The sequence below is a fragment of the Drosophila willistoni genome (assembly GCF_018902025.1).
Source record: "Drosophila willistoni isolate 14030-0811.24 chromosome XL unlocalized genomic scaffold, UCI_dwil_1.1 Seg141, whole genome shotgun sequence".
Classification (NCBI taxonomy): Eukaryota; Metazoa; Arthropoda; class Insecta; order Diptera; family Drosophilidae; genus Drosophila; species Drosophila willistoni.
Genome location: NW_025814052.1, coordinates 15,196,312 through 15,210,451, shown reverse-complemented (window position 1 = coordinate 15,210,451; position 14,140 = coordinate 15,196,312). Strand labels below are relative to the sequence as shown.

Genomic DNA, 14,140 nt, shown 5'->3' with positions numbered 1-14,140 from the left:
CTATGTCGGTGGGTGTGTAACTGACGAAGCAGACAAACAGTTGAATAATACAAATTAAAATACAATAAAATGTAAAACACAGACGACAACAGGAGCAGCAGCAACAGCAGCAACAAGCTGAAGCTAGAGAGTATCCGTTTGAAATATGCCAAAAAAAAGAGAACGCAACTTTTCCACTAAATTGACTTGAGCGAACGGGGCGCTAGGAGGAGTTACGGAAAGCGATATAGCGAGAAAGAGCCGACGGGGAAATTTGCATAACTTTCTGCTTTCCTATATCTCTGGTCTGCGCTGCTCTGCTCGGCATATCCTGGACATCGGTGAAGGGGAGGCACGCGGGGCATAAACATCAAAAACAACTTGCAAGTAAGAAAAGAAACGGTCATAAAAAGGCGCCAGCCTCGTAAAAATTCAAAACAGCAACAACAAAAAGCAAGTAAGAAATAAAGCAAAATCAAATAAAAGAAAAGGAACAAAATATAACTACAACAAAACGAGCAATGTACATGTAGCTTTCCTGGTTCTGGCCATATTTACTCTCTCGCTCTTGCGCTTACTCCCCTGAAAGTACCCCCAACACAGCCCTACCTTCACACTCGCTCTCTCTGTCCCTGTTTCTCCATAGCATTTGAACATATAAATTAATTTATGCAACGGCAGCGAAAGAATATCAAATAATCATTACAATTACAAACAGCAGTAGCAGCAACAACAACAACAAGAGCAGGAGACCGGTTAGCGAGGGTTGCTTATAAATGTACCAAGACAGCGGCTGCAGCAGCAGTAGCAGTCGACGTGGCAGCAGTGCAGCAGCAACATCAGCGGCAGCAGCAGCAGCAGCAACAGCAACAGCAACAGCAACAGCAACAACCAGCAGTAAAGACGAGAAACCACTTGAGACTCTTACAATTATAACTACAACAACAATAACTGAAACGGAAATCAATGCAGCAGCCACCACAACAACAGTTATAGCGGCAACAACAACAACGACAGCAGCAGCAACTACCATAGCAGCAGCGGAAGTGCTTACAAGCGATGCTGAGGCTGAAACTAGCCAATGTAAGTGTAAACTAAATTTTTTTTCCAATAGTTATTTTCGCCATAGAGTATGATCTGATCCAATATGCGATCATGCACCCATAGGGTGAAATGGTATATTAAAGTCGCCAAAATGTATGTAACAGGCAGAAGAAAGCTTCTCCAATGAAGTATAAATATTCTAAATCAGGATCAACAGCCGAGTTGATCTAGCCATGTCCGTCTGTCCGTCCGTCCGTCCGTCCGTCCGTCCGTCCGTCTGTATGATCACGCAGACCTCGGAGACTATAAAAGCTAGAGCCACCAAATTTGGTATGCAGACTCGTGTAGTATGTAAATGAATAGAGTTAATTTGAATTTTGACCACTTTAATATGTGGCCACGCCCATTTCCGTCTCCATAATTTAGAAAAAACCGATTTCCTCCTGTAGTTTGTTGACGATCGCAATACAATCAATCACCTGGTGCGTGGTATACCCAAGTCGGCGAGACGACTTGCTTACTTCATTTTTATATAATAATTACTAACATTTATATAATCGGAATCAATTTTATCACAATCATTACAAACCCTCTATATGGATCTTTTGCATTTGAAATTTGAAAATGGTAAATCTACCTGAAAGAAATAAATTCATTGCATTTATATGGACTTCAACTTCATAATAAATTTATTATAATTTATAATCTTAAAGAAGCACATGTGCACACCATCATTAATCATTTATTTAATTATTCTATCTGTTCCTATTTCTACTCTAATTGCAGCTTCAGCTCCTGCACCGGCACCTCAGGCCAAGCCGATATCCGCACCAATACCTTTATACTCGGCGCCGCAGAGACAACAATACAATAACGCTCCAAGCTATTTACCGCCAGTTTCTGTGCCAGTAGTTGCCGCTGCTTCCGCTGCGTTAAGCGCTGATGTGCGATTATTGCGTAAAATTGGCTATATAGCGTCACGTGTACGTCGATTGGCCAAATTTTATGGTGACTTCCGTTTAAAAAATCCATATAGTGCCCGTCGTCAGCGCCGGCAATTGCAAGAGATTATATTAAAGCATTCGATATTCGATCCGGGTAAAGAACGCGAAAGAGCTTTGCTCCTGGCTGCGGCAGCTGTTGCCGTTGGTGCAGCTCTACCAGGACCAACATCAACAACAGTTGCAGCTGTAAGTATTACTGGTAGCATCAATAGTGCTAGCGGTAGCAATCGCTCACTAAGCATTGAGCGCGAAGAAGAGGAAGAAGTCGAAGCCGAAGAAGAGGACGACTTTGACGAAGCGAATTCAATAGCAACTGGAGTAGTAGGAGCGGACGATATAATACATCGGGTGGATCAGGTGGAAGTGGCCATAGCAACGACGACAACAGCAACAACGACTGCAACAGCAACAACTGTGCTCCGCAAATCGTCGACTAGCTCGACAGCAGCCAGTGCTACACCAACAGCGTCTGGTTCTGTTTCATTTTCGGCCTCCGCATCAATTAATACCAGTTCGTCAATTGGCCTGCTCGAAGAATTACTCATACAATTTTACGAGGATCAATTTCAAGCAGAGCATCAGCACCGCAGTAACTTGACAGTCATACATCGCCAGCATCAACATCAGCAACAACAAAATCATCATTTTGTCACCTCCGATTCACGAAATAATAACAATCATAATAATAACAATAACGGTTTTGCCCTAACCATGTCCACATCCTTGTCGAATATGACAGCTGACGATAGCCAACAGCAACAACAACAGCAGCAACAGTTGCCCACGAGTAGCAGCAGCAGCACTGTTGTCGGTGCTTTCCTACAGCCCATTTCACTGTCCGATGCTGCAACGGGCAATGATAATCCACGTCGCCGTCGTGCCAGCGACTGTTCGGCTGCTCTCTCCAATCAGCTGCACTGCATCACACTAAAGAATAACAATTGTGCCACGACAACAGCAACAACCAGCGGCAGTAACAACACAGTTTCCACAACAGGCAACCTGCCGTTCCATCGCGGTAGCTGTGGAGCTGCTGGTGAACATTTACTGGCCGCCAATTCGATTGCCAATCGAGCCACTATCATTTTAAGTAAATCCTGCAACAATGTTGATGGCGATTCAAATGCAATGGGCATCGGTATCGGTGGCATAGGCATTGGTGGCATGAGCCACATTGGGGTTACCACAGCGAATAAGCTGCGCGCCAGCTCAACGGATATCGAATCGAATGCGCTAAATGGTGCCAGAGATGCCATGGCAACAATTGCCGCTGCAGCGGCTGCATCAAACAATGGGAATGGTAACAATGAGTATAGCATATTGCAACTGAACAACACGATCATTCAATGTCATTTCAACGATGATGATTTTCGCGCTCTGGTCAAGGATCTAAAGCGCAAGGTTGAGTACACGGAGCGCATGAATTGGTTATGTGAGTACATTCATGAATTTAAGAAATTACAAAACATTAACTTGTCAACTGAATTTAACTTATTTACGCATTAAAGTTTAAGTTCAAGACCAACTTTTATGCAAATATTCAGATAAAGCAAAAAAAAATTTAACAGAAGTAAACATAATTTTAAGACAATAGAGTATACTCTAAGTAGAGCAAGTAAAATCTCACGGGAGCTGATTATAAGTATTAGACTGTGGATACTGATAGTTGGTAAATATTTCAAATAATTGAAATCATTGCATCAGATTTCGTTTAAAACTTTTGATAATATTTGCGTCCTGTGTTTGATCAAGTCAAGTGTTACCACTTTTCCATTATTTGCGGTAATCGTCTCAAATGAGGTGTAAACGAAAGCGAAAAAAAACAGAAAATGGAAAATGCAAAAGCCAAATGGTTGGACAATTTAATGCAGCAACAATGGCAAATGGAATAGAATTACACTTTCACACAATTGCCGAGTGAGCCCTTTCCGTTCAGTTCACTGCGTCGACTTATCCACAAGTGATATATGTATGTACTTAGAGTCCATATTATAGACATTAAGAAATTCATCTATGTACGATGTACTGACGCATCATTTTGATTAACTGACTTGCTGTCAGGCCGCGTGTAATTTAGTGCAACTTGAGCTTATCGAAAGGCTCCTCCTGCAGCTCCTTTAAGGTATACGCCTTTTAGGTGTTGTGTGTGCCAAGGACAGGGGTGACGGCGACGACCAACAACTGCTATATGTCATTAAAAAGGAGAGAGAAAAAGAGTTTAAACCAACAAACAACAACAAAGTTGCCTTTGTACCGATGCGAGTTATTGAGCGCTTTGTTTACGTTTACGTTTACTCAGCAGTCCAATAACTGACCGTCTGTTTGTCCAGTTTTCTTTGTCCTTGCCTTTGTCCTCTGTTTAGCTGACATTTATCCACATTGCTGTACTTTGAACATTTCAATTAAATTGCTTTATCTCGCTTATTTTTGGTTTATTGGTGGGGGAAGAAACAGTATTGCCTAAATTGAGCAACGCTAGTTAATTTTCCTTTGACTCAATTGAGCCGATCTTGCTTTTCCAAAAAACATGTTTCCCCTCTCTCGCTCTTTTTTCCTAGCTTTAAATAATTTTGAATATTATCCATTTTTTGTAGTGTTTTTTGGTTAATTGGTTTTGGGCCCAGTAGAAATCATAAATTAAAAATGAAACAAGGTTTATACTGTATAGATATAGGAAGCCTAAATATGTATATAAAATATATATGTCAAAGGCCAAAAACTCATAAATTGCCCAGCCACAAAACGCAAAATGGCCATAAATTGCCTCAAAAGAATAAAAAAAGCCAACAACAATTTTCAACACTTGACAACAAAAGAAAAGAGAGCTAAACAAAGGAATGAAAAAAAAGAGAGAGGAAGTAAGGGAAAGAGGGCTTGTGTGGGGGTAGGCCTAATACAAAATGACAAATAACCAGAAAAGCAAAGAAGAAATCTACTCGAGACAGCCGCCAAAATGCCATATCACCAAGCGCCAGAGCCAGAGCCAGAGCCAAGAGTTCTCCCTCTCAGCCAAATCGTTAGGCACTTAAGACCCGGATAACATATAGAGAACAGCAGTAGATAGAATGAGATATACAGAGAGAAGGAGGCGTAGGAGAGGGAAGTGTGTGTATATGTGTGTTCTGTTAAGGGCAAAAGGCAAAAATCTAATAATAATAAAATACTTTATTGTTCAGTTAACAATTCAATTGTTTCACTTAACAAGTGTTGGCCAAGAGAAAATCAAAGCAAAACCGACAATAAGAGAGAAAAGTGAAAACGAACGAAGATGGTAATAGAAGGAAGCGTCATGGAGAGGAGATGTAGGATGAGGAATAAAAAATAAATTGCCACAAAACAGCATTAAGTGATAAAGTGTTGACCAAATCAAAACGAATTATTCCCACTCCTTCTCTCACACGCTTTCATACTATTCCTAATACTATTCTATAAGTCTATATACATGTGTTTGTGTTTGTTGGTATGTTTGTGTTGTTCTTGCGAATTGAATTAAAGTGTACAAATGAACAGATTTTACCTTTTTGTTTTATGCTTGTGCTGTTCCATGTTGTTGCTGGTTTTTATTTTATGCTTTTCCGACGCCTTTCCTCTATTTAATACTTGAAGCAACTATTTTGGTTTGAAATTATTAAAATTCCGTAAACTTCTTGGCATTTTTTAAACTTTCTGAAACTGTATCCCACTGCGAATTAGTTTGTAACTTGCATTTTTGAAACCTAGACTTAGATTACCAGATTGCTTTAAGAGGGAGACAGAGTGCATACAAAGCATGGACGGACTTGGAATATATTTTCGGGGGGGTGTTCGATCAAAAAAGTTATGAAAAGCACACTTTTTATACCCTCGCAAAAAGGTATATCCTTTTTAATTGACTTTGGTCAGAAGGGTGCAACGCAATATAAAGTATATACACTTTTGATCAGCACGACTTGACTCGTTTATATTGTCTCAATTGTTACTCGCCCAAGTGAATTGAAATTGGTGATATATACACAGAAGAACTCAACTGCCAATTACGTAGAATTATCTACTCCTTATTCTCTCTCTGTTCATGGGCTAATTTAAAAAGCTTTAGCTTTCTGTAGGTAACATCTTTATTAAATTCAGTTAAAGATGCCATATTAAAATATTCGGTTTGGCGTTTGCATTCTAACTCTTTGGCATAATTAGGATGTAAAATTGAAATATGAGAAATATTGCGGTTGCGTTTGTCAATGTCATTATCAGACCGATTTCATATAGGAACTAAGTGGATTACAGGCATTAAAATAGATGGACATATTTGTTTATACACACAAAGGAGGCAGGAAAGGTTCATAGCGCATATAAAATAAAACTGCCTTGCCAATTAATGCGAAATGGTGCAACACAAAACCAGAAGGAAAGAGATAGAAACTGAGAGAACTAGAACGAGTGAAAGATCCCAGAAAGCGATTACTCTAGCTGCCAGGGGACCTTTGAACCTTCGCTGTTAAACTGCTGTTCTTAGCGCTCCTCTTCCTCTTCTTTCTGTTGCCTGTGATTATCTTTATACCATACACATTACATAGGGTGAAATGGTATATTAAAGTCGCCAAAATGTATGTTACAGGCAGAGTGAAGCTTTTCCGACCCCATAAAGTATAAATATTCTTGATCAGCATCTACAGTCGAGTCGATCTAGCCATGTCCGCCCGTCCGCCCGTCCGTCTGTCCGTATGAACACCTAGTTTTCGGAGACTGTAAAAGCTAGAGCCACCAAATTTGGTATGTAAACTCGTGTAGTATGTAAAGTGATCAAATTTATTTAAAATTTTTGCCACGCCCCTTTCCGCCACCGCAATTTAAAAAAAGTGCTTATCTCAAAAACTATTCTAGCTAGAGACACCATATTTGGTATGTATATTTGCTTAGTAAATGCGCATATTTTGTATGTGTAAAAATTTTGCCGAGCTTGAAAAACTCGATTATCTCTCGTAATTTTTTACCTTGTGCAATTAAATTTGGCATATTTTAATTTGATACTAATATCCAGCAAAATACTAAATTTGATAAAAATCGGACAAAAAATAACGTTTTTCCATAAGGCCGGAGATAGCCGTTGGCGGCGCTAGTGTGCTCATATGCTTGGGTAAGCGAGATACTGAAATATGCTTGTAAAAAGCATGTGAACAGAACAATTTGTAAGCCAGTTCTAGTTTCAGTCCCAACCCCATGTCCATTTCCTGGTCCTGCTCACATCTGTGAATTGTCTGCGACAGTTGAGGGGGGAGGAACAAAACTTGACACGCAACCTGCTGCCAGTGAGACCTGGAGAATGTTTAGGAGACCACCCGCTTTTTGCGAATTTACCCAGCGCTTTTAATTAATATACTAAAACGATTTTATTGGCTGCCAAGGCAAAAGCAAAGACAGCACACGACCCAACAACCAACAGGACAGCACAGGACAGCACAGGACAGGGCAGTACGGGACAGTGTCTGGATGGGACAGGACGCCACAAAACGGAACGAAATGAAACGATTGTAGTGGCTGTGTCAGTTCGAGTGGTAGCCAAATTGGCAGGAAGGTGTCAAACTCTGCTCATGCTGCCACAACGTAAAAATTTAAATTCAAAACCATTCACGAATCTGCAGCAGCGCACCTGAAGCGAGACCGCAAACAACTCGCCCCTTATTGCCAGTAGATGTTACCGTTGACATCTTCAAAGTGTCTAACCGATGGCACGAGGCCGCAGGGATTTTAGGATGGGAATATTGTGGATTAGATGATGGTACATTGAAGGTAGGAAAAAACTAAAAACGAAATGGAAAACGAATTGGCAATTGCGAACTTTTACCCATCAACTTAAACAGTAAAATCACCATTACTCCGTCTTGCTTTTACTTACCGCTTCCCTTCACTCAACCACCAAATCTCAGGTTCTCCGATAATAAACTCTGCTGATCAACTTGACTAAAATTGTCAGATATAACCCAACCATGCCAACCAATCTTTGCCATAATATGAGTCAGAGAGCTGTGTATGTATAAGCGTATTAAAAAAATGAAAACGAAAATTAAAAAGATGACATGAATATTTCATTTTTAATTATTCGCATTTACCTAGGCAACGGAATGACTAACCGGCGGGCGGACTAACAGTTATGACAAACCCCCAATGCTACAGCAGCAACAACTTTTCAACTTTTTATGCTACTCTGGCACGAGAGTTTTATGGTTGTTGCTGCTGCTGCCTTTTTAATTCTGGATTTAATTTTAATGGTTTTCCAACATTTCATTTTGGACCACAACAACTACTCGAAAAGCGACGAAGGGGAAGGCAAATGGAAAAAGAGATGATTTTTTATAATAAGCCAGAAATTAGCTAGAAATTTGTTTTCCCACCTTTTTGTACAATATACACAATTTATAATTTATATTTATATCAAATTCCAATAAATGGTAATAGTGTTTAGGTATTTGTATATTATACTTAAATGAAAATAGCACAAGTCATAACGAATAAAAAAATGTGCTTATAAGTAAAGTTGATACTTATAAGCACATTACATAAAAATTACCAAAGTTCTTGGTTTAAATCGACAAATTGAATACTCCACAACAAGAGTCAGAAAATTCCATTTCCATTCCAATAAAGCCATTGATATCAAAGATATGACCAAGCAATTTATTGAATAAATTTTATTCTTCTACGTTTGTTAATCTTTTCGACAGTTGTATCGGCAGTTTTAACGATCTTTGAATATTTATATATACATATAGTTTATTGTGAATCAATTGTTTCCTTTGTATATATAATGTATTTTCTGAATAATGCGTCTTCATTTTAGGAATTTATATTATAAGTTTATTGATAATACTCAATGAGATAAGATCGTTATACAAACATTTCATAGAGAAGATCTCAAAGATTTTGCGAAATCGGCTTGCCCGTTAGCGAATTGCATACATACATATGTACATGTATGTCCGCACTATAAGTATCTTATATTTGTCCTATATATGTACATATACTTACGCATATAGATATCGGAAGAGACGAGGGTGAGTTTGAGTATGATAATGTAAGTATTTCATCTGCTTACATATCATATCCAACTAATGGACGTGACTGCATGTCAAAATACAAAAACACCAAAAACAAGAAAAGCAGTAGCTGCAACAACTACAATAACAACACTCTGTTGTACAAGTCACATACACACATATAAAAGGAGACAATGAGACAGAGAAAGAGAGCGTTAGAGCGAGAGAGAGTGGGAGAGAGAGGTAGAGAGATACAGGCATGGAGTAGTTGCCATTAAATTGGTATAAAATAAACAACACGTATAAATTACGACAACAGGAAAAATAATATATGCTCTCTCTCTAGCTGAAGCATATACATACATACTGTATGGATTGGTTTGTATATGTATGTGTGTGTATGTTATGAATAAAATAAATAACCAAAAGAAATAACAGCAACAACACATGTGAGAAATATGCCAGGTGAAAACGATGAAAAGGACAACAAAACTTGCATAAAATTCGATAAAATACATTGGGTTAGAGGGAAAAAAATTAAATGAAATGAGATGAATTCATGTGCGTGCGAATGTGTGCCAATTGATTGACAGTTCGGTTTCAGGTTTCTTTTACTGAAAATTTCAGCAACTTTCATTTAAACTAAATAATTATTTTCACTTAATAAAATGGCTTAAATAAAAAGAAATATGCATCAGCTATTTGAGTGGGGACAAAAGTTTACTTTGCATTCGTATGTTTCTATGTATGTACTTTATTATTATTAATATAAATAGAGCAATATCCAAGCACATAGAAATCAAATGATATGGATGGGCTCTTGGGGTATGTAGGTGAGGTCAGTTGGACAAGTGTCCAAAGAAAAAGTTTTCATTTTCTGCTGGGGCGAAACTTTAGAACTCGTAATTATGTTTATGTTCTAGCTGTGGTTTTGCCGTTTGCTTTCCACTTCTCGTTTATTTCTCTTTCTCTTTGTGCGTATGTGTATGCGTGTGTTGTGTTGCTGGATCTTGTTTTATTATGCCAGCCGTGGATATTCCCACGTAAAAGCTTTTGCTCTCTTAAGTATGCTATTTTTTTTTTAGAGATTTTAAAATGAAATAAAAAAATATATTTAAAAAAAACTTTGATAGAAAAATGTTAAAGCCCATTTCTTTTCATTTCATACTTCATTTTTGTTATTTTGGTTTTTTTTCGTAACATATGCTGGACAATCCTTTTATTTCGCATTATGCCATCATTAGTGGCAACCAGTTCTTTATCTTTATACATTATTTGCATTTGAAACGCTGAAGCCAATTTTTTATTACACATACTTGCGTACACATACATATGTGTACATATGTACATATATACATATATACATACATACGTATACATGTGTATGGCGGTATGCAAAAGTTCGAGTTCAGGTTAAAAACAAAACAAGCCAACCTTTCATTTTTTTGCGTTTCGTTATGTTTGGTTTGATTTTTATTTTGCTTTGTTTTTTTTTTTTTTTTGTTTCGCTCCGAGCTCCAAACAACAACGCAAGAGGAGCAACAATGAAAAATCAAATTTGGATTTACCCCTCTGGCTGTATATACACAAACCACACACACACACACACACACACACAGACAAACCAGTGTAAAGGTGGATGAGCGTGTGTATGTGAATATTGGTGTTTTTCAATATGCCCTGCGTTTTTAATTTACTGCTCGCTGCTGTCACGCCCTCACAGAAAAGTCAATACGTTGCCAATCATCACACATACATAAACACATGGATACCTCACACCCAAATACCCACGCTCACGCACATAAAAATTCACTCACCCCAAACACACGTTGTTATTAAAATATATGCAAATGACTTCTATAATACATTAAATTTATCCAGCAACCATTCATTTAAATCAGGCATCCATTGAATAATCAATAACTATATCAATTAGAATGCAAAATTTAAAAATCGTATCCTAAAAAAATATGGATATCGATGTAACTCAGAAATATTCACTTTCATCTATTAGCTGTAAAAATAGCCCGAAGAAGTATGTTAGAAATAACACTTTTTGTTTTTGTTTTTGCATCTGCATCAACATTTAACTTCATTAAATTTAAACCAAAGTTTATAACCTATAATTCAAATTGTTAAACATAAATTGTTTGTTTGGCTAAATATCTAGTAGTTCATACCTCCATACAGACATTGAAGAGGGCACAAAATATGAAAAAGGTTCTCACGGCATTTGTTTTAAATATGCTGATAAGCTACTGTGAGGTAGTTAGCTGACAGGTAGTTGCTAAAGTTGGTTTTCATTAACTTTGGCTTTTGCGGATGTTGAAGGATTTGGCAATCAGTATAGGCGCACATTCACATACTTACACGCAAATACACACAAAAATTACCACAAATTTGAGCATATTCTCTGTCTCTATGTCTATTTCTGTGTGTGTGTGTATGTGTGTGTGTGTGAGAGGATTGAAGCTGATGATGCCTAGAGCCGGAAAATATTGCGATAAAAATCCATTTAGATGCGCAAATAAGCAAAAATCAACAAGGAAATTGACTTTGATGAGGAGAAATGAGAAGAATCTAGATAGATAAAGGCCGCAGGAGGATAAAGAGAACGATGATGATGACGATGGCATTGACAACCAGACACAATGGACCAACTCTCCTCGACCATCCTCTTTTACGCTGACTCTTTCTCATTCTCTCTTACGGTCTATATTACATATGCGCTAATTTTTTTGACATGCTGCGTTGTCTACCATAATCATTCATAATCATCATCCGCATATAATAGACACCAGCCACGATTCCACTAAGGATACCAAAACAATTGTTTCCGTTTCGCAAATTTTTCCAAAAGAGAGAAAAAAGAAATAAAAAAAAACCAGAAAAGGAAAGAAGGCAAAATATACAACAAATTTGACAGCTGTCAAAACTTGACTGCAGATCTCCCAACGGCCTCTACGCGCACATAATACATTTATTGACAGTTAAAGCAATTAAATTTCCCTCTCCCACCGCTCTTCAGGAGACAGACTCCTTCTCTCGTTCGCGCTATCTCCCTGTTCTCGCATTTAGCTGCTCGAATTTCGTTGATTTACATAAATTTGCGGATCTGGGGATGCGAGTAGAATGTGATAAATAAAATAAAATAAGCAGACAACGGAGGGAGAAAATTGAGCACGACTTTAAATCCCAGTTTCAGATCCAGACCCCGCACCAAACTCAAGACCAAACCTTGTTAATTGCATTTCGGTTTACGTTTCATGTGCCCGACCTGAAAATTGCGTTTAAAATAACAATCAAAGATTGTTCTCTGGGTTGTTAAATATGGTAAGCAAGCAGCAAATACCACCTTACAATCTAATATTATTTTATGCAATTTTTTTAATAACTAATTGTTATTCATTATGTGGAGCAGTTTTCATACCATTTCACTAAATTTAGGTGAAACGGATTTAAGTCAGCAGATAAGCCTGAAACAAACCAAAACGAGCGCTAAGATTGTTTTAAACAGACGAACATTGGCATGTCGACTTTGTCTTCTCTGTGTTACAAATTCTGATCAATTTTAGAATACCCTCTGTAAGGGTATAAAAACAGCATGGACGCACATGAAAACTTCATTTGGGTTAAGCTATTAATTTGCAACAGGGACGCGAACGAACAACCCGGAAAATGTCAACCGCGCATGTGTTTGTGTGTGTGTGTATGTATATGTGCTTGTGTGTTAGACTGAAAAAGATGTAAGTCTGCGCCATGGGCACAAGGAAAAGTTGGACGGCTGCAAGTTCTCTAAACTCATTTAATCAGCACAAAGCGTTTAATCTCACAAAATGTATTACCCACACACACAGCCACACACCAGCCCCTTTTCCCATATATGTTTATGTTTGTTTGTATGTACAAGTATGTATGTATAAGTATACAAACAGCAGCAAACGGGAAGAAGAATGTTTGCCAGAGTAAAAATTTAATCAGTTATAATGCACTTCATCATGAACTTGACGGACGCTCCTTGGGTTAGAGTTCGAGCCTCATTGTTGCTTCTTCTTCTTTCTGCCTTTTTTTCTCTTTTTCAATATTGTTGTTTGTGCTCTCTGATCCTCATTTTATCATATACTGCTCTCCTTCATGGCTATGTAAGTTAAATAATGACAAAACATATAAAATGGATTAAACCGAAAAGCAGCAACAATTTGTTGAATCCAATCAAAATAAAATTAAGGCTGCAAACCAAAAAGAAATCGGGCAATTTATCCAAGAAAGTTTCAATTAAAACTCACTCTCCAGCACCATTCCTAAACATATCACGCATACGACGTGTTGTTCAACCGATTCGTGAGTGTCTTTTTCTCCCCTTTCATAGCTTTGACCTGGTACATTTCCACGTTACGACTAACTGAGAATGGGACAAGTGTAATATGTAAAATAAATGGTAGAGCTAAGTAACTAATACAGACACACACTGAAATGGCTAAAAATATATATGAATACGGCGGAGCGAGTGCAAGGGAGATGGACAAATGCAAATACAACTATATATTTGGGTTATAAATAGTCAATACCGTGAAGTGTCGACTTGTATTTGTAGGGACAATGTCACAACACCAACACCAACACCAACATCGAACATCGTGGGAGGAAAATATTAATTACAAGTCAACGAAAGTCAATTAAAAATCTGTTATGGGTTAAAAGCTTGCCTTTTCGATAACAGCAACAACAATAACAAGTGAAAATAAATAAAGGATTCAGTGATCAAAAAAGTATAACAATAAAAAAAAAAAAAATATTATTTAAAAGAGCTTATTATGCAAGGTAGGTTTGGCAAGGAAGTTGGCGGAGCTGGAAGGGCAAAAAGTACATTTTTTCATAGCAAATAAACTCTTTAATACCGGTATTTTTCTCCTCACTCACGATCTTTGCAAGACTCTTTTTACATTCTGCTCTACTATCATCTAGCACGAATGTAGATAATTAGGATTATTTATTTATTTAAGACGACAGCTTTTAATATTGATACCGATTTCACTAAAGTTGAATTTACATAATTTGCTTTTCCATGTCGCCATAAAGAAAAAGAAGGAAAGAAAAAAGTTCTTT

At 37.7% G+C, this 14,140-nt stretch overlaps 1 protein-coding gene across 1 annotated transcript in view; it reads left to right on the top strand.

Moving 5' to 3' along the window:
* The first annotated feature begins 443 nt into the window (after positions 1–443).
* The window catches only part of LOC6638071 (high affinity cGMP-specific 3',5'-cyclic phosphodiesterase 9A), a 36,016-nt gene continuing 22,319 nt past the window's right edge, over positions 444–14,140 (top strand). Inside the window, exons 1-2 of the mRNA XM_023175438.2 lie at positions 444–1,062; positions 1,810–3,459. Of these exons, the coding sequence (XP_023031206.1) occupies positions 756–1,062; positions 1,810–3,459 (1,957 nt within the window). The 5' untranslated portion in view covers positions 444–755. The remainder of the gene's footprint in view (positions 1,063–1,809; positions 3,460–14,140) is intronic.